This window comes from Labrus mixtus, chromosome 10, assembly GCF_963584025.1.
Source record: "Labrus mixtus chromosome 10, fLabMix1.1, whole genome shotgun sequence".
In the NCBI taxonomy this organism is placed as follows: Eukaryota; Metazoa; Chordata; class Actinopteri; order Labriformes; family Labridae; genus Labrus; species Labrus mixtus.
The window spans coordinates 12825677-12846028 of NC_083621.1; the positions used below are offsets into that span (position 1 = coordinate 12825677).

The 20352-nt window shown below is 41.9% G+C and overlaps 2 protein-coding genes across 10 annotated transcripts in view; one reads left to right on the top strand and one right to left on the bottom strand.

Annotated features, from left to right (window-relative positions):
• rab41 (RAB41, member RAS oncogene family) overlaps positions 1–20352 on the bottom strand; it is a 209847-nt gene that overhangs the window by 121126 nt on the left and 68369 nt on the right. The window lies entirely within an intron of this gene.
• The window catches only part of atp11c (ATPase phospholipid transporting 11C), a 44711-nt gene continuing 25180 nt past the window's right edge, over positions 822–20352 (top strand). For 7 of the 9 annotated variants that reach the window (XR_009674667.1, XR_009674666.1, XM_061048365.1 and 4 more), the window contains exons 1-3: positions 822–1341; positions 16181–16300; positions 18107–18196. Coding sequence is in view for 7 of the 9 variants with exons in the window: in XM_061048365.1 (XP_060904348.1) it covers positions 1315–1341; positions 16181–16300; positions 18107–18196 (237 nt within the window). In the remaining 2 variants the exon portion in view is untranslated. The remainder of the gene's footprint in view (positions 1342–16180; positions 16301–18106; positions 18197–20352) is intronic. The other 2 variants (XM_061048364.1, XM_061048370.1) reach the window with 1 other exon arrangement.

Genomic DNA, 20352 nt, shown 5'->3' on the forward strand with positions numbered 1-20352 from the left:
CACTGTTAAAGCTCATAAAGATTACATTAAAGTCTTAAAATGAAATGAAATTAAAAAATACATTAATGTTATGGTAATTTATAGATCGCCTCTCTAATGTTTTACTTCCTTTTTGCTTTCTGCCTCAGGTTTATGGATCTACTCTTCTTTCTTTTTCTTTTTTTTCCATTTTCTGTTAGACTTAGATGACACCGTTGCAGCGGTCAAGCTTTAAAATACTGAATCCAAAATACTTCCACTGGAAACCATTTATATTTTCAGTATTTGTTTTTCTAAATGTTTACCTGTTGGTCTGTATCTTACCTATATTTTAACAGCACCCCCTTGAAGACCTCAAAGCTGTCTGTTTTTTTTTTCTTATTTCTATGGGAAATCAATGTAAGGGGGAATACATAAATAAGTGTTTTTATCAGGTACAGTAGGTTTATAACTTCATTGTTTGTAATTTACAGGAAAAAAATGATGTAACCTGCTGTCTATGGTTTTCCAAACACGGCTACACCTTCGAGTTGTGCTCAGATATTTGTATAATATCCACATAAAGCTTCTTATCAGTCATTCTGTTATACGAGATGAGCTGTCACTGCAGAAAGTCCCCTCTGCACCGTCGTCTTTATTCACGTGAGGTTTCTACTCACGCTAATCTCCTTTTCAGAACATGCAAGAAAAGTAGGAAAGATTGTAGTTTGCAGTCAGACCACATTACCCAGAATGCCGCGTGGGAGCGAAAGTCGCCGCACCTTCGCCGGGTGGAGCTTGTGAACGTGGGAACGTTTTTGTGGGTTGCTGCGGGTTGCTGCTGCTGCTGCTGCTGCTGCTGGAGTAAAAAAAAAAAAAAAAAAATTGTTTGACAGGGAGGTGAGGCGACCTGTGTGAGAAGGGATTACACAAGAGCAGGGAAGTTTTAGCGCGTGTGTGACAGTTTCCCAGTCAACTCGGAGGCAGACTTGAGCGCGACAAATGATTTGTACGAGTGTAAGCAACAGGGCACAGAGCGAAATGTCAGGGACCGTTTCAGCCTTGAGCAAAGGGAAGCGCGACTAGTACACCGCAACGCGGAAAAAAATATTCAGGGGGGTGAGAATGCGAATGGTGCGAAGATACCGAAATCAAACAAAATGGAAACGATGTAGCGTCGCTGCGGCATTTCATATAGATAGAACTAACGTTAGAGTAGAGAATAGATAGCTAAGGAGCTAGCAGGTTAACTAACATACATGTAAAGTTATTCCCCGGAGAAACAGAGCCCGGAGGCGTCTGTTGAGTCACAAGAGTTCCTCAGTATCTCCAAATCAAAGAAGATAAAACAAGAAGATGCTACGGAGAGGACTCACCCGTTTGGTATGTGTGCCTCGGCTTAACACTACAACACACACACACACACACCCATATATAAACATTGTTAGCTTATTACATCCTGCTGCTGCTCACTGCTAGCGTTTTGTATTAACTGCTGGGGTTTTTCCCTGGAAGAATGTGAGCTGGTGATTTCATTCATTCCCCCTCCCCTTGTCTTTCCTGTAAAATTCATGAGAAACTACAGGGCATAAAACAAACTGTTACTTCACACTGCCTCTGATAACACGAAGCAGCTGGTGTCTCACTTCGTTAGTCAGCCTGTTAGATAACTGCTGGTTAAGTTCCCGAAACAGCCAGGAAGTCACGACAGATGTAAAAGCTGAAGAGCCCTTACAAACACTCCTCCAGGACACACATGAGAGCTAGCTGTTCACCATGGAAACTCACCTTCTTAACAACTCCTGTCATCAAATGTAAAGTGATAAAAAGCCTCTCTCACTCTTGTATATTATGTAAAACAGCCTTGAAGCTGAAGCTAAATTAAGAGCGCATCAACCTGTCTCCAGGGACCTGGGCTGCTTTTTCTCTAAGGTCCCAAAAGGCTAAAAATATACACTTGTTTTAAATGCACAATGACATGCATCCAACCACATGTCCTTCCCTGTGCAACTTTAATGGTTTACATGTGTCGATTAATAGAGGCAGGCAGGAAATCAGTCAGCGACAAATTCGTCAATAGATTTGTTGTAGCCTTTTAACCATCTGAAAGTCTACAGGCGATCACTTGTTCTTGTTTGTCCACCTTGTTAAAGCTGAATATTTGTTGGTTTTCATTTCATTCATATGGCCTACTTTTAAATTTACAGTCTATATATAAATATTTATTTCAAACAGTTGACACAAAAGCATTGAAGGTCATTACAATGTTTCGTTTTTGTTTTACTTAGACTCATGGACTTAACCATTGATCACTTTATAGAGAATAATAATCAATATTAATCATTGAGAGTTGTCACTAACAATCTTCACGCGCTCTTGTGTTACTTCTGTGCATTAGCTAAATATAAATAAGACGTGAGTATTCTGCCAGGTTGAACTGCTTTGACCTCCTATTTCACGATGGGTCAATTTAATGCTTACCCTTTTAAAGTTCCTCCACTGGTTTCATTGCCTTCCTCACATGTTAATCAATCACGGGCTGGCTAGTTAAGAGTGGAGTAAGTCTCTGCGATGGAAGGTTTATAAATGCTAAACCACCGTTACTGCTGCTTTATCAGCCTTATGCACCACTAACCTGTTGTCACCGCTCGGTTGAATCCCCCAAAGGCTCTGTGAGCAGTATAGATACTGACAGTGAATAAAGGGAAGCAATATAATAATTATAGTGCCTGACCCTCCTCCTGGCCTCCCTCTAAGTGTTGCCAGGTCAGCTGGTTTTCCTGCTTCTGGAGAGGATTGCTGCTGTAATTTCTCTTCAGTGTGAGCTGTAAATAATATTTTGTGCGGCGCAGCCAGCCACACTGTCATGATGCACACACAGTGCCGTTATCTCGGGCTCTGGCTCCCTGCCTCCCTGCCTCCTGATTCACACCAACCTCCCCTTGCCCATGGGAGGTACATGCGCATCGTGAAGAGGGAGAGCGACAAAGAGAAAATGTGGGATTGCCTGCTCATGCCAGAAGGCACAGAGGAAGCTCCACATGTCTCACTTGACTCTCTCACTCTATGGTGCACTGTGCCACTAAACCCTGAGTGTGTCTTTTGGAAACCATTAAAGATGGCTATGGGAACGATCAAGACCAGGTTTTTCATTAGGGGTGGGGGTGGGGGGGGGGATGCTCCAGAGGTTGTAATACTCTGACAGGAATGCAAAATCACACACTTCCCTTTGATGTTCGTTCAAGCCCTTGAAGGCACCAGTGTGATCTGTGAGAGGTGGAGCCTGGCAGAAATGTGATAGTATTCATGGTGGGAGCCCCTGCCTTGACTGAATGGCGAACAGCACCGACCCATGAAAACACCATCAGCCAAGCAGCACCTCGCAGTGTCTTTTTTTAGGCCTCCTCCTACTCTGCAGCTCGGTGAAATCACACGTGTGAAGCTTCTGCGTTATGTGACTGTTGTAGTATTATTCTTCCTACTCTGCAGTAAAGTTGAGCAGCCTTGCACACACTTAGAAACTCCACAGGTGCTCTTATCCCGCGCACAATGGCAGGATATAGCCACACTGACACCAACGGAAGGGCTTTGTGTTTGGGTTCTGTAATAACTCAGTGATGGAACAATTGTTCAGTTCTTTGATAATCAGCTAATCTTTAAAGTTCTCTGTTAGGCAAAGAAATGCCAAACATTCTCTGGTCCCAATTAGCTCCCCAACTGTGTGGATGTTCTTGTGATGAATTTCATGTTCAACTCAATATCTTTGGTTTTATTTATTTTTTAACACATCTTATTTCCAGAACGATTAATCAAGTAAATAATTGGCAGATTAATTGCTCATTAAAATAATGTCAGTTGGTGGTAGCTCCCTTAAATCTACTTAAACATTTAATTGTAAAACATAATGCTAGATGAACCGTTTCATGGTTGTAATTTATCTTTCCTGTGTAGAGTAGAAGTTGTCAAGGTTGGTTTAATTTAGCATCATGTGCCAAGACTTTGGTTGCATTTTAATATCCGCCTCTCTTGGGGTTACTTTGGACCGCTTAGAGGCTGCAATGTGTTCTGTCTCAGAAGCATTTTCAAACACTAAAGACATTCCAGTAAACAGGTTTTTCCTTTGGTTTAGATTTCAATTCATAGGCACTACAGAGATGTCATGGCATTGCACAAGTCATTTCCATAACATAGAACATCCACCTTTGATGCTATGTGCTTTTTCTTGTGGCTTGATACAGCTTTGAAGTGCATCTTTTGAGGAGGAGGATTTTATTCTAAGTCTAAGGGGGTTCTCCATGTTCCTTTCTATAATGCTAATCCTGTTATGTTCTAAGGCCTGCATTATGAAATATGTTCTGACTCTGCTCAGGGTGCAGCACTTCTCTGGTGCTCCTCTATCTCAGTCGGGGCTTCCCCCTCACCTTTCTGCCCTCCTCTCCATCTCTCTTCGGACTCTCTACCCTACTGCAGGGTGAATGATGCACCGAGGTCTGCCACTGTCAGATGTGTCCCTACTTGACTGTGACCCGGGCACCTAAGCAAACCCTCCCCTGGCAGGAGACGTAGTTATGTGTGAAGGATTGCATGTCAGCACCAGGGTTCTGTAAACAACCGTAATTTCTCCACTCAGCCTGCAGCACCCTCAGCTCTGGAGCACACTCAAAGATGTTGACATTCACACACAGCTGCACTTTAAGGTGATTTTGTCCAAACATCTTTTTGTTACACACGCAAGATAATGGTTTTCTTTTTGAGAAACCAACCGGTATAATTTTCCCTAGGGGAAGCCAATGTTTTGTTCGGTAATAAAAATAAATACTTCTTAATGCAACTATCTGGTTAATTAGTCAAATTTCCCACATTTGAAACACTCAAATGTACATTATTCTTATTTCATTACTGTATGTACTGAATGAACTGTGAATATGTTTTCTGTTTTGCATGTAGGTCAGTCTTTCTTCTATGTACTCATCATGTCTGTGAGCAGCAAGTAGCACCTGTTGGGAAATATTAGGGGCTTTTATTAACTGATGAGATACAAGAGTCTTTGAACAGAGTTGTCACTTTTTGGGTGAGTAATTAGGGTAAGAGTACATCTGAAGGCCACAGACCACACAATAAGCATGCAGGGCAGTGATTTATCAGGCCTTTTTGATTAGGAGAGATGCGTATTGATTAGGGCTGTACTCAGTTTTGCCGCCATTAGTCTTGTATCGCGAACGGGCTGGCCAACAGAATTGCTTACTCTGATTTTCTTTCTCTTCCTTCCTCTCTGTCCGTCTGGTCTCATGCATTTTCCCCAGTAATGGAAACCCAGCCAAAGGAGCTCATCTGCAACACACAGCAGGATAATAAATATATTTAGTGTGAGGAGGGAAGGAGGTGGTGTGAAGGAATAAGCGGCTGGCTGTGGGGTTAGCAGGCTGATGAAATATAGTGGGGGAGTACGGAAAGCCCTGCGTGACTCAAACCTGAGAAACTGGAGTGAAGCTGAGGGGGAAGGTGGACCTGTAGCCTCTTTGCACCTCGCCATCTCCTCCTCCACCTAATGGATGAGACTCTTTTGGGTTTCCTGCAGTGGTTAACATTGAAGTGGGCAGGTTTGCTTGGATACAAGGGGACCACGGATGGCTTTTTGTGGCAATTTTCCACTTCCCTTTAAAAGCTAGGTTGAATTCTCAGTTTGTATCTCTAAATAATTCAGGTTGCTTCATTTATTTTGAATTCTCCTCACATCGCTCCTCCCTTTTCCTGACCCAACGTATCCTTGCCAGTGTAGCGGCACTCAAAATGCATCCTCATCATCCATATATGTATAAAGGCTCATCCAGAGATTTTCTGTGCTATGCTACAGCTCTAGCATTGCTCAGAGAGCATCGCAGTGAGATGTGGAGGGAATGCTGAGGTGTGTGTGTGTGTGTGTGTGTGTGTGTGTGTGTGTGTGTGTGTGTGTGTGTGTGTGTGTGTGTGTGTGTGTGTGTGTGTGTGTGTGTGTGTGTGTGTGTGTGTGTGTGTGTGTGTGTGTGTGTGTGTGTGTGTGTGTGTGTGTGTGTGTGTGTGTGTGTGTGTGTGTGTGTGTGTGTGTGTGTGTGTGTGTGTGTGTGTGTGTGTGTGTGTGTGTGTGTGTGTGTGTGTGTGTGTGTGTGTGTGTGTGTGTGTGTGTGTGTGTGTGTGTGTGTGTGTGTGTGTGTGTGTGTGTGTGTGTGTGTGTGTGTGTGTGTGTGTGTGTGTGTGTGTGTGTGTGTGTGTGTGTGTGTGTGTGTGTTTTCTCTTTTTTATTTTGGTCTGTGTCTATGTCTCACTCTCTGTGTCTGAGCACGCAGGGAGAAAGAGGAATGGTAGCATCTGTGACGTTTCATCATCCCATTTTTCCATAGTCACCTGAAGTGATGGTAGTGCACTCGCTGACATCGAGAGGGGAACCGCAGAGTCCCCGAGAGGATTTAACGAGTGCTTGAAGGCAAGCGAACATGCCCTCTCCCACACATGCTCGTATGAAGTTCAGCATCAGCCTACAATTATTATCTCCACGGTGAAATCTCAGCCAGGCAGGCGGCATTGCTCAGTCACAGGGAGAAAAATTAGTCTCTTAAAAGTGGTCACAGTTCAGTGGGAGGAAACGCTTGGTGAGGAAACCCAAATCAACCAAGCCTCTGTGAGCAAAAGATGGAAAGAGCCACATTGATTTTCGTCATTAGTCTCGTTAGCCTCCTATGCAGTGTCTTTGGATAATTAATTGAAAAGCAATTACAGCCAGTGTAGCTTGGTACATTATTAAAGATAATGTCATCAGTAGGGCTGACGCTGAGATGCAGATTTTTTTTTTTTTTTTTTTAAAGCTTGTCAGCATTAAGATGTACTGTTAATGCCTTTCTGTTGTTATTGCATGGCTCTCTGCCAGGGGTTTAAAGCCATTGAAGTGTGTGCAGTTTAGTTAAGTTACGACCCATACAATACATAGAAAAAAAGCATCTGGATCAAGAAACTTCATCTGAGTAGCTGAATCTGGTACACACACACACACACACACACACACACACACACACACACACACACTAAAACCGAGTACAGAGAGTATGTGCACTTGGCTGGAAAAAACATACTCCATTTATGGCTACACTACTTTAAATTCTCTTTAATTATAGATTAAAGTGGGACCAGGCTGCTGCTCGAAATGTCTTCACTTTTCCTCGTCTTAAAACACAAAGTGTCTCGGTTAGAGGAAACCTTTCCGCTTTTGCCATTTGCTGCCTGGAGGACTCAGTCACTAAGCTAGAGGATGGAAGCTCAGGGGACAAAGTTCAATCCAGAGAAGAAGGAATAACGTGATCAAAACCCAAACCAGAATCTCTGTGAACAAGTGCTTTAAATCTATAAACCAGTTAAACTATAACTTGCCTGAGTGAATGTTAAGCTTGTGTCCAGGTTTGTTTTGAGAGAAGAATGACTTCATGCTTGTCTTCTATTTAGTCTGTAAGGTTATTTTTTTAGGAGCAGCATGCCACAAAGAACCACAGACATCTGTCAGCATTGTGTGACTTGAGTTGCTTACACATTTCCTGTTGGAACTTCTCCAGCCATTTGTTTTGCTTCAACATGTTTTTTTTTTCATCTTCTCCTCTGTTAAACAATAGCCAGGGGCCACAGGTTGCCCAACCATGATTTGCATAGTTTCTATTCACATCGTGCACGGACAGAAACCAAGAGCAGTTCAGTCCTAATTTAAAAACAAAGGCCTTTCTTTTCACTGCCACTTGTTACCTAGTCACAAAATGTCAACTGTTATAGATGTGGAACATTGTGAAAGCTGTCAGTAGGCTATGGGCGTTGCAAAACTGGTATGAGAATGAGCTGTCTGTGGTTTTTGAGGCGACCAAATGATTGAAGAAGCAGCTCCCAGTGCAAGATCTAGATGAGTTTCCCCTCATTCCCATTGTCGAGGGACACAGCATAATGTAGGCCAGTACCAGCCCATGGTACAGTACTCTCTGTGTCTCCTACAGCTGCAGGGATGCTGGCTGAACAATGGGCCTTTGCCTATCCACAACAGCTCCTTAGGATCAGCCCTCAGTTCAAGTTGAACTATTATTACGCTGTGGGTCCATTCATCACTGTGAGCGAACAGGGAGAAAGGGGGAAACAGTGGATATGGGGTCCGTAGTCTGTGGTGTAGGCCAAATCCTGGTGAGCCCATGATGGAGGTAACTTCTGTTTTTACTTGGTTTGATATTAGGGGTGAGGCAAAAATAATGATGCTGCAATATATTGTCTTCCTGACCATGGTGATACATTGATTGAATCACTGGCACCGATATTTCAGTATTTAATTTATAAAAGAATATGGCGCCCTAAATAGGTTTCCCTGGCAATTTAACCCAGTGGCAGTCACTTACTTCATGACTCCAAATTGCAGTGAATACATACATTAATCCTGAGCTTTACCTTTTAGGTTTTTTAATGTATTTTGGGGCTTTTTATACCTTTTTTATTCTAGAGCCAGGACAGTCAGAAATCAGGTAGAGAGAGAGAGGATGGGGAATGGAGCGGGAAAGGAGACACAGGCCAGATTTGAACCTGGGCCCCCAGCTTATAGGTCAACAGCTTCAAAGCTGTTGTCCTCTAAGGGACAATGGGGTGCGTGAACTAACTCCGCCTCTGGCAGCCACCTGTGCTTTACCTTTTGTTAGGGGCATTTTATATTTTTGGGTTAATCAGATATGGTGATGCATCGTTATGATTATCTGATATATAAATGACTGCAGGATTGCTGTATCGTGATCTTATCGTAATTGTAGGCCATGTATCATGTCGAATCGTATCGCGAGTAACTCTGCAAATCCCACCCATATTTGATAGCCTTAACGTATAGCTTTAACTATGTAACAATGTTCTAATGGCAATGTACAATGACCTTGTATTATTTTTCTTACTCCCTAGGGCTTTAAATATGTAGAGGACGGACTAAGGCTGGAAAAATGTATAAAACAGTCAATTTGTAACTCAAAGATTCAGTGTGATTAATGGTATAAGTTGCTTAATGTAATTTTTCTAAAGGGTAAGCTAGAATATTTGTTTTTTTATGTTAAGAATAATGTGTGGAAAGATTAATTGAGAAACTCTTGCGGTGAAATACATCCGTCTTTGTGCAGAAATTAGACAAATCAGGGGTGTGAAATAACTTTATAAAGAACTCCTTTGTTTCAGGGGGAATGAATCAAAAAGGTAAATACTTCTAAAGCCACTCAAGTGACAAACTTTTAATTTTGGGTTTGATGTTCATTTGTCTCAGTGCTATATTTTCTTCAAAAAGATAACCAAGCTTTTGTACATTTTCTGCTGCCTGGGCAATGAGCTCTTGGATGTGTAATCAAATCTAAGAGAGTTACAATTAGTGAGACAGAGTGATCATGCTGGAAGAAGACAGGCAAGTGGGCTGACAAGAAACGCTGAAGAGAATGACAAAGCAGCGAGTGCCAGATAGAGTACTGCAGTGACTAACAGCATTGACTCACCGTGTGCATCTTTCCCCTTTTATTCAAACGTTCATCACTCAGCGCTATTCAGCCTGTCATTGTACCAACTTTATGTTGCAGTTAGTCCTTTTTTACTGATGTCATCAACATTTCTCAAAGTGGTTTACTGGCAGTTAAGCATTTTTGCTTTTGTATTCCCTCTTTTCCTGTTCTCTAAGACAGCATTTTTTTATTGTTCAGGCCTACTGTAATGTAATTTATCCTTTCTTAAAGCTTCTCCTGTTATGGTTTCTCTCCTGTTCCCAGGGAAAACTGCTAACAGGTACTGCATTAAGCTGCAGATAAGGTCGACCTGTAGTGAATCAACTTGCGCTGAGAGCGACATCATAAAAGCTGATAGGAGAGATAAGATGCACTTGGAGCCGATGATGTTAAGTCGTAGAAAATGATAAGGGACTGAGGCACTCTCACATGCAGCCCACTCTCCTCGTGTTCTGCTAAAACTGAATGAGTAATTAGACAGTGTGCAGCTTGGATCATTTTTGCAAAGAGACTTACATGAAATGGATACCGAGGTCAAACGCGAACATCAACTTAACAACGGTTCTGTCGTTCTCACTGTGCTGCAGAGTGTTATTAGTACACGTGCAGGACATAAAGAGGTACAAGCGCAGGTCCCTGGCGCTCTCTCTTCTTCACACAGCTCCCTCACACCTCATTAAATGTGTTTAAGTAGATTTTCTTAGAGGATTTTTTTTAAGCTTAATGGCACAGCTCCTGCATTCCTTACTGAATTAGCTTGTTTTTTTTTTTTGTTCCCTCAATCCAAGTTACAAAAACCACAAGAGCAGACTTATCAGAACAAAGCCAAACCACTGTATCCTTTTTGGGGCTTACTCTTTTTTTTTTCTCCAATTTACTAGAGTGTATTTCTATGAAAAAGTAAAGCCATCAACTTTGAGTGAACACAAGCTGTAGCAGAGCAAAAAATCCTTGCTCAGTCCTCGCCTAACATTCTGTCAGCTGCCTTATTTTCCACATCACAGCTTCATCTCCACTTCCTGTTTGCTTAGAAAAACTTGTCAGATTAACTTGCTTGACACCAAACACTCCTCGTCTGAAGAAACACATGTAAGCAGCCACAGCCAAGATTCAGTTCAAAGCTTGACACAAAGCTAAACAACTAAAGATGTAAGCATTAAAACACACTTTGCTGTCCAGAGCAGACCTCAGATCAAGAACCATTTATTGTATGCTCTCTGTCAGACTTGTAGACCTTAAAAGGCAACATGTCTATGTCTTTAAAGAGGGCTCTGTCGAAGAAAACTGGGTGTCCTGGGCGTGCTCTATAGTTCTTATGTGATGCATATCCTACCAAACCAAAAGAAATGTTAAACTCATGACAGGGTTTATAAATCTGGAAAACTGAGGTGCCAATTGGACAAGTGGTTATATTCAACATAAAATTTTCATGTCCAAACCTAAGGTTATACATGTTTTTGGATAAATCCTTGATTTTGTTGGCTGGTTTCAATTACATTTCATCGAGAGACCCTTTGCAAAGAAAACTTAGAAAATATATATAACATATAATGTTTTTTTCTCCAGTTTCCATGAAATAAAACAATCAGTTTGGACACATTATCATGATGGAAAAGTGTTTTATAATCATTCATCAGAGAGCTAGGAAATTAGTCAGGACATTCTTTAAGTTACCTTCATACCTTATGAAGCTTATTACACGTGCAACTTTCCTTGTCTGTGAGTGTGAACAGGATTTTGTCATGTCAGTGCTTCCTCAGCAATTCTGCCTTTTTTTTAACAATGAACTTTCATAGCAACTTTACATTATTACATTAAATTACATACAATATACATTTTGATTTAATTGTGGTTAGGAGATTCCTAGAAGTCACATACTGTCTTGTTTCAAGATGATATAAAAATGTAATTTCGTTTTTGCGCAGAGTTCCTGTCAGAAAGTTCCTATTGTGATGGTTTAGTACCACAGTGTACATGTTTGTGTTCTGCTAACAGCATGCAGCCTGTGACAAAGCAGGATAGTCACCGAGTAGTGAGATGGTGTGACAGGACGCTGTGTCATAAGACCTGAGTCATCATTTGGAGTTTGGCAGAAGCTGAATGCTTCTGCTCCCAGTGAAGAACCTTCCCCCCCCCCGTCCTGCCCCGAGCCATTTGCTCAATGTGTGCATAACTCAATTTAAAGCATAATTTGATACAAAGTTTTAGTCCTTGAATGCATGTTATATTTATGAATGTCCCCAATGTTCCTTGGATTATCTAGAAAGACTGGGCCCCCCCCTTCCACCCCCAGGGGCCCTGACCCCATGTTGGGAACCAATGCTCTAATGCACCGTTTGTTTCTGACAGAGCTTTACATTTCAGCTCAATTGAGCATTGGATGTTTGCTTTATTGATCCTCATTCACATTATGGAGCTGATGCTTTTTCATCAGGGACAAACCCACTGTGTGGTATTGAAATACCGGCACTTGACTCTCAGCCACTTTTGCTTTACTTGCTAACATCATTGGCATCGAATGGTTTTGTTTGACCTTTGACAAAGGGGCAAAGATAATGTAATCCGTTCCATTTTTTCCTTACATTAGCATTTCTTGTGTGGCCTTTAGATCACTATTTTGTGGATGAGCATTGCAATCACGTAAATGCTCCAAAATGAAGTGGGGCCTGATCGTCTGACCCTCAATATATTTCTACAGGGAATCCACCTCTAAATCAATGACCATTCAATAGTTTCTTTGTTATCTTTGGCGCTCCAGGGCATGGAGAAGTTCTCATTTTATATAGAATGAAATTGTCAGCCTGAATTATGAGTGTGTATGTGCCAACATTTCTTTTTGAGAATCCTCTCTGAAGGCTAGAGCTCGCTTTTGTAGATTGCAGCAAATGTTAACTAAATCTACGTACATAAAACCAGGTGTTTACTTTGTTATTAGGCCTTTGACCTTGAAACTGTATGCTTCAGCGTGGCTCATGTGCATAATCAATCTTGATGGGTACAGTTAAAAGACTGGCACTTCAGGGGAAGCCAGCCAACTATTCCTGTTGACTGTCTGACCTGTAATCCTGAAGCTAGAGCCCTTTGCACGTCCTCTGACTCAAGGCTAATTTGCTTTGTAAATTCTTCTGTGCTTGCAGTTCATGTTTTGTCTGTACAGCCTGTATTAGGCTACGTGATTGCTTCTGCTCTTGCACTGCTTTTTTAAATGTTATATTAGGTGTTGGCATTAGGAATGCTTATATTCAGTTCATAGATTGCACAGATGAAGTGTAACTTCCAGCTACACAGCATCTGATTCAAATAAATGAACAAGGTAGTCCATGGGGTTGTTCTTGGCTTACTGCTCCTCTTGAGTGCTTGTTGTTTGATATTGAAAACCTGGATATCCTCCTTGTGTCTTTGCATCCTGTTATACTTCCTTGCTCTCCCACACTTTTTCTTCCTCCCACTCTCTCTGCTTTCATCCTTTGGCAGCCAGGTCTGTCCGGTCCTGCTGCAGGAGTGTCGGTGTGTACCGAGTGGTTAGGGGATGGTAGATTTGACAGACATACTGAGGTGTGAGCAATGCTGCTCATGTACAAGGGAGCACTGTGTAAGCCCTGTTGGCTTGGTACTCAAGACTGAGCCATTATTATTTCAAAATTAAGATAAGAATTTGGCCTTTATTTTTGCACAATTAATGAGAAGCAAATTATTGTGCAAACTGGAATTATGTTAGCTGTTATATCCATACATGCATAAATAAGATTGTTAAGTGTTTGAGGTTATTCTTTGATCTAACCTCTCATCAGCAACAGAGTTTTTGCAGCTCCCTCTCCAGGTGGCCATAATTCACACCATCCCCGGCGCCTGTCCAGTATCAGATGTTCATGGTAATTTGTCTCCTCAACCCCCATGTTGCTGGCCTTTGTGTTAGAGAAAACAGACCCCTGCCTGCAAAACCTATAATAATGAACAGACGCAGTATTGGCTGCACAACTTGTATTTGAGCTGAAAGCACAGCTCCTGTAAGAACTGGTATGATGGGTCCTGTTTTGGTAATATTTTTTTACTGTTGGAGGAGAAACGAATGGATTGTTTGCAACATATTCATGAAAGGGGGGTAATAAACTGTATTACTGAGATAAGGGGAATTTTTTATGATGCAGGCCCACATGTGTGGTGATACTTGTCATTTCCAAGTATAAGTATGTTTGAATAGAGCTTGAACTTAACTTGTTTTCAAAATTGATAGTGGTGACCCATGTTAATTGATTGTGTGTATTTGCTCGACGTGTGCATATATATACCGTTAGCTCCCAGCCACAGCGAAAATCACGAGAATAGGTGAGCTGAAAACAAAAGAAGATGCAGACTTCATGTGGTCTTTTTTTTACAACGAGTTACTTGTTAAATTATTAACAACACCAGATGGGAATCTCATCAGTTCCAGTACATTGTTGAATAAAATATGGACTAGAAAAACAAAGTGAGTAAAATGTGCCAAATTACAGGTATTTTCAGTATGAAGAGCACATGATGCAGCTGCAGAGCTCGGGATCAGCAGCGACCAAATGGCTCAGTTGGTAGAGTCGTCGCCTCTCAACCGGAAGGTCGAGGGTTCAATCCCCAGCTGGGCAACATGTCCGATGTGTCCTTGGGCAAAACACTTAACCCCAAGTTGCTCCCATTGCTTAGTGGTGGTGTATGAATGGGATTAGTTACTTCTGATGGATGATACCACATAGCGATCACTACCATCAGTGTGTGAAAGGGTGTGAATGGGTGGGTGTGACCTGCGGTGTGAAAGTGCTTTGAGTAGTCGGAAGACTAGAAAAGCGCTATATAAGCTCAAGTCCATTTACCAAGTCCATGATGGTTAAACATCTGTCATGTCAACATTTTTGGTCAAGAGGACAACAAATCTACATTACAAGCAAATAATTATCAAAATCCATCATGCATCATACACAAATAAAACAGAGCACTTGATGAACAAATCCAAATGTTTTTATCAACAATTTATCTCCATTTAGCATCTCAAGATTTCTTAAATGGGACCTTTTTAAGATTGTTTTACCCCCGGGAAATTGCTTAAATGATGCGTACCTGGTTTGGCACTTAAAATGGTCAACAGCTTATCACAGTAAGATCTTAAGTATGTTTTGTGGTATTTTGCCCTTGAAAGTGGGAGAGATAAGGAACATCCTTGAAGATAAGAAAGAAGAGCAGGTGGAAACAAATAAGGGTGCAGTTAGTAGCTCTAGCTGATCCAGTGTGCTGGCTCTGGTGCTATCATGATCATCCAGCCTTTGCTTGTGGTTGTTCCCCCCAAAGTCAGGACAGAAATTGAGGCCATTGAAAGAACAGCAAGGCAAAGATTTTTAGGCTGCACTCTTCAGGAAAAAAAGTATGCTTGTGTACGGTCCTGATTCATTTAATTTCCAAGTACATTAAAGTGAATCTTTTTTTTTATAATAATGCATTATGCTATATTGTGTCTGCTAAATTGTGTCTGTGTTTGGCTGATCCTTCTGGCCTTAGTAAACAGACTCGGCATTGTTCAAACCTGACCGGTCCACGTGAAATCCTCTTACTTAACCAGTGTTATTGTAAAACTGTAACAATGCTGCTTTATAATCTTCAGTAGAACGTAATAATTAAATCTCTCCCAAGCCTTCAAAGAATGTTAATGAATACATTTTTCCACTTGGAGTTAATAAGTGATGTGTAAGAACAGCCTCATGTTGAAGAATAAACCTTGCAGTTACACACAGTGGAGGAAAAACTTTTAAATTTGAAATTCTTAAACTATTTTTTTTAGTTCATCATTTTTAATGTACTGTTTATAACATTTAACACAAGGGTACCGTAAAATAAAGTGGAAGAACGACCCGACTTTCAGCCTTGCTTTGTGATACATCTGCCTTATATGGAAGAGGAACGTCCAGGCCACCTAATGTTGATGCGTGTGTGTGCACATATGTCTGTGTGTGTGTGAGTGTGTGTCTGTGTGTCTGTGTGTGTTTTTCGCTGTGTGTGTGTCTGTGTGTGTGTGTGCACGAGTAAGTGTGTGTGTACAGTTCCTATCACCCTGCCATCTGCATCACAACAAGACAGCTCAACCCATAAATCTGAGCACAGCATTTTTCTCTTGGCTGCCTGCATTTATTACTCGTTTATCATCGATGAGTGACCACCTAGGAGAAAAGAAATTAAGTTATAGACCTCGCGCGATCCTCATTTTGGCCCGCTGACCCTTGTCATACTTCTCTTTGTCCCCTCTCAGAGGCATTGGCTGGTGCTCAGTTGTTTTCTAGTAGAGTGCTTCCAAAGTCTTTTTTTAATTTTCTGCACCCCAGTAGAAATTCTAATCTCTTAATTCTTGACCTGTGGGTGCACTTTAGGCTTCATCACACTGTTGTGTTGTATGGCCTCTACAAAGCCCTGGTGATTATTGTGGATTTTCTGCAGCTGAAATAACAAAGAACCATATAACAATTAATTCATGTTTTTATTGATTTATTCTACATCCCTCATAGTTATCGTAGACAATTTAAGCCTTTACTCTCAAGTTACTGTAATTTATCTCCTGAGATTTTCCCATGCAGGTTCAAAGTCTGTTTTCTGTTTATTGAAGAGAAGTACCTTAAATGACTCAAACATGCCTCCTTCTTCCTCTCTTTTCATCTTCATCCCCTCCCACCTCTGCTTCCCGCCTCCTCCAGCTTGGCGGCGATGAGAGAAGAGTGGACAGTCGAACTATCTACGTTGGCCATTGCTCATCTTCAACCAATGAGGCTTTCATCCCACCCAAGTTCTGTGATAACAGGATCGTGTCCTCCAAGGTGAGAATGGCACTCGCACACACTCACATCTCCCAGCGCAGCAGTCTGGCCTTACACTGAGATTAAATTCATATACCTCTCAGTTTGTTTCTCAGCTCCTCTGCATATTTCGTTCCAACTGCCTCCAGGCTTTTTTTTCCTTCTCTTATCTAACACTTGGAATGCAAAATGAACTCTTGAACAGTCCTGAGCATTCCTGTGTCTTCCTCTCTTTATTCCTCCTCCCACTGCCGCTCCACATGCTCATCCTCGCTCCCTACGGAAGGAGATTATTTGTCTGTCAGGAGAGCAGTGGCTGTGGCAGTGAAATACATGACTGCTATTAATGTACTTGCAGGGTGGGCATTTCAGCTGTTCCCCCCTATCGAGGCTCTGATAGACCCATAGAGTGTATAAAACATGGCCGTAGTCTCAGTGACATCACCTATTCGTTACTGATGGGTCATTTTGAAGCCCACTGGCGGCAGTTGCCTTATTGAAAAAGGCTGTCTCAACCTCACTTTTGCTCAACCTAGAAAAAGCAAGAGGTGGAGCTGAGATGGGCCTTAAGCCTCCTAGCGAACAGCTACAACACCCCTGATAACTATAAACATGTTATATCTACTGTCAAAACGGGCATCTTAATATGAGGTTAAGTGTCTTTCGGGGCTTTTGGATCCAGTCTCAAGTGGACACTTGAGGACCTACAGTTTTTTTGCATTTCTGCATTGGCTTCTACTCAATGCCGGAGCATGCCACTTTGATCTACCCCCCACCCCCATCATCTAAATCTCACCCGTCAGTCCTGTGTCAGCAGTAAGATGCAGGTTATGGATATGAAGGGTAATGATGAGAAGGAAGCACGGTATGAGAGTTAGACAGGGACTAGGATTTATAGTGGTGCAGAGGGTCCCACTGAGGATGGGCCAATCAATTGGCTCCTGCCAGCATGTCAGGGTAAACAGCCTTTAATTACCCCGGCTGTAGTGTTTATGCTCCTCCATGCCTCTGCTCTCCATCATCCTGTTGCTTTTGCACTCTGCAACGACCAATCTCCGCTTCTCCTCCCTTTCGCTCTCATTGCTGCTGCTGCTGTTACTGCACCGCCGCACTCAGCCACCCTTGCTACTCCCCCCCCCAACCCTTTTCTCATTACTTTCACTCTCTTTTCCTCTGGCAAAATGAGATGGTCCATTCTGCTGCCTCTGCATTTCAACACTATCCCCATTCAGACATTCCCCCTTCATAAACACTGCCTTATTGCCATTTCTTTGTGATTCCCTGCGTGTGTGTTTCTCACCCTGATACACTGTAGTGTGACACAAAGTTACTAACAGGGCATTGTTGAGCTGCCTCTCAGGGATTTAAGCAGATAAAAGTGTCTGCGATGCTATCAGCAGCAGTCATGGCCACTTAAAAAAATAGAAAATAAAGACAGAAACAGTCCCCAGCCTGATAAGTTCATTGGCTCAGTGTTCAAGGGGAGCCAAATTAAGCAGATAAATCATTAATCCAAATCAATGAAATACCTGTGCTCCCCCAAGGGCCGTCTCCCAAGGCAATACGAAGAACAGAGACTTTTAGCTTTTGAAGTCCCCCCCTCCCTCAGTTCAGACAGAATGCACACATGCAAGAGTCTGTGAATATTGAATGCCTCTAATCTGTCTCCTTCTTTGCCAAGTCCTTCTTGAACCTCCCAGAGTTCAGCAGAAAACATGATGCCTGAATGAGAAAATGACACAGAAAAGATCAGGAAAAAGCAGACACTGTTATAACTATTTGGTTTCTCTGTGACTCACATGCAATTTTCTCTCCTTCCCTCCACAGTACACAGTTTGGAATTTTCTACCAAAGAACCTGTTTGAACAGTTTAGAAGAATTGCCAATTTCTACTTCCTTATCATCTTCCTGGTGCAGGTGAGGACAAGCTTTCTCAGTGCTTCAATCCAAACCAAGTTTTTCTTTTGACAAATAATGACTGTATGGAATGCCTGTTGTGACTGGGTCTGTGTGTACATGTCTGATACATTTTCAGACGGCATAATGGAGCAGGTTAAGCCCTGTGGATGGTCATTCTGAATGGGTTAATGTGTCACTTGAGTGTGTGAAAATATATCTATTTGCATGTTGTGAAGGCGTGTGTGAAACCGTTACTGGCGGTGTGAACTCTGCCACATGTTTGTAATATAGCATGTGTCAACATCTTTCTCTTGCATAGTTTGTGTGTGTGCCTATGTGTGTAAATTCAGTTTTCTTCAGAAAATGGAGTAAGCTCTGTTCTCACACCGCAAAACATAATTCAACATTTTCCATTCTCCTCTCTGACTTCTCACATAATGTGAATTAGGAATGCAACAATTCTCAATATAATATTGAACCATCAGGTACGACATCCACAGTTCAATACGTGCTTGTAAATTGCGGTTTTACAGTTTTGCTTACGAGCCTACATGCAAAATATTTCTCTCTTAATTGGCTCTGTTTGTGTGTGCCTGTGAGTCCACGCGCTGGTATAAGGAAACCCCTGCCCATCGAGTTACTATCCAATCACCATGCGCTAAAGTTGGGGAAGCTGACAACACTGCACACATTACCTTTACATGGCGTGCAGTGAGGAGAGGCTGCAGTATGAGGAAACACTGCCGTCTTTCAAATCAGTGGTGTGGGGACGTTTCAGTTTCCGTGTCGACTAAATTGACAAGGAAGTGAAAACGGTAAAAAAAAATAAAATAAAAGGCAAAAATCGTTTCCCACGTGTCGACTACTCAAAAGGAAACACGTACAGAGTTAGGCTGAAAGTTTAAAGCAACACACTACAGCAGGCTGTAACGTGAGCAGGCTGTCACTCAGCCACCAGCTGATCCCTGCATGATCCCGACATGGTGAAAGTGAATGGAGAAGCAGCGTTTGAAACAAAGCTACCATACACAATGAAATATCAACACTTTTTGACCCGTTTCTGTGTGAAAGTCAGTGGAAATTAAACAAAAATATATATTTAAAATACTGAAATGCCGTCCTATTTGTACATTTACCTGGCATTATTCTAACACTGCCTTCATTTCACTGAGACTTTACACCAAACACCAGGGATGTGTGTAAATGGAAACGTACCCACCGTACCCAGTTTGTGTTAGGAGAATTTCTCTGAATAAGTACTTAGATTGTGATCCAGCAGTTCTTGTCTTCCAGCCATTAAGTCCATTATTCCAGAGCTGTCAGATCACATGTTACCTAATTAAAGGATTTTATCACAGGCTGCTAAAACTACTTAGGAGCATGAAGATATCTTTTATCTAGCACATCAATATGGCATTAGTCTAAAATAAGATCACATGGTTTAAAGGATGAATCAGTGTGTTTGGACTTCATGTCTTTTTTAGTGTAATTTCTTCAGTTATCATTAAAGAAAAGGCAATTTTACCTGATGTTTGTGGGTATTATGATACGGTGATCCCTGATCACCAGTTTGTCTTTCATTGTTAGCTTATATTCTGTTTCCCTTTCCTTAGAAGTAGAAGCTGTCAGCTGGCCAAGAGCGCTGACAGTGATGCATTGACTGGCATCCTTATTCCCCTGTTCTGCGCTCTGAAGTGAACTCTCCTCTCCTCTCCTCTCCTCTCGTCTTTCCTCGTCCCTTTTTTCTGATCCACTAAGATGGAAACTACTAATAGCCGTAATTTTAGCTTAACCTAAACTTTGGTGGCAGACAGCCCTCTAGAGTAAACAGGTGCTTGAGATGGGCCTCTGTAGGAACATGCAGATTCAATGAGCTTACAGAATGACTACTCCGAGAAGCTCAGCGCTTTACTAAAGAGAGAAATATCACTGTGCTGCTGTCACAGAGTAATTCCATAATTCTTGAGCCAATGGCAGATCAATTGCTGTGTTTATATTTCCCCCTTGCCCTTGTTTCTACCTGTATTTACAGTTCACTTTAGCCTCTATTCTCCAGTCTGCCAGGTTCAACTCCATATCATCCTCGGCTAATGAATAAAGGTTCTGGATTATGGACAGTTGGGATCTAATGTGTGAAATTGTCATGAGTTAATGCTGGAGCAAACTAGCATGCA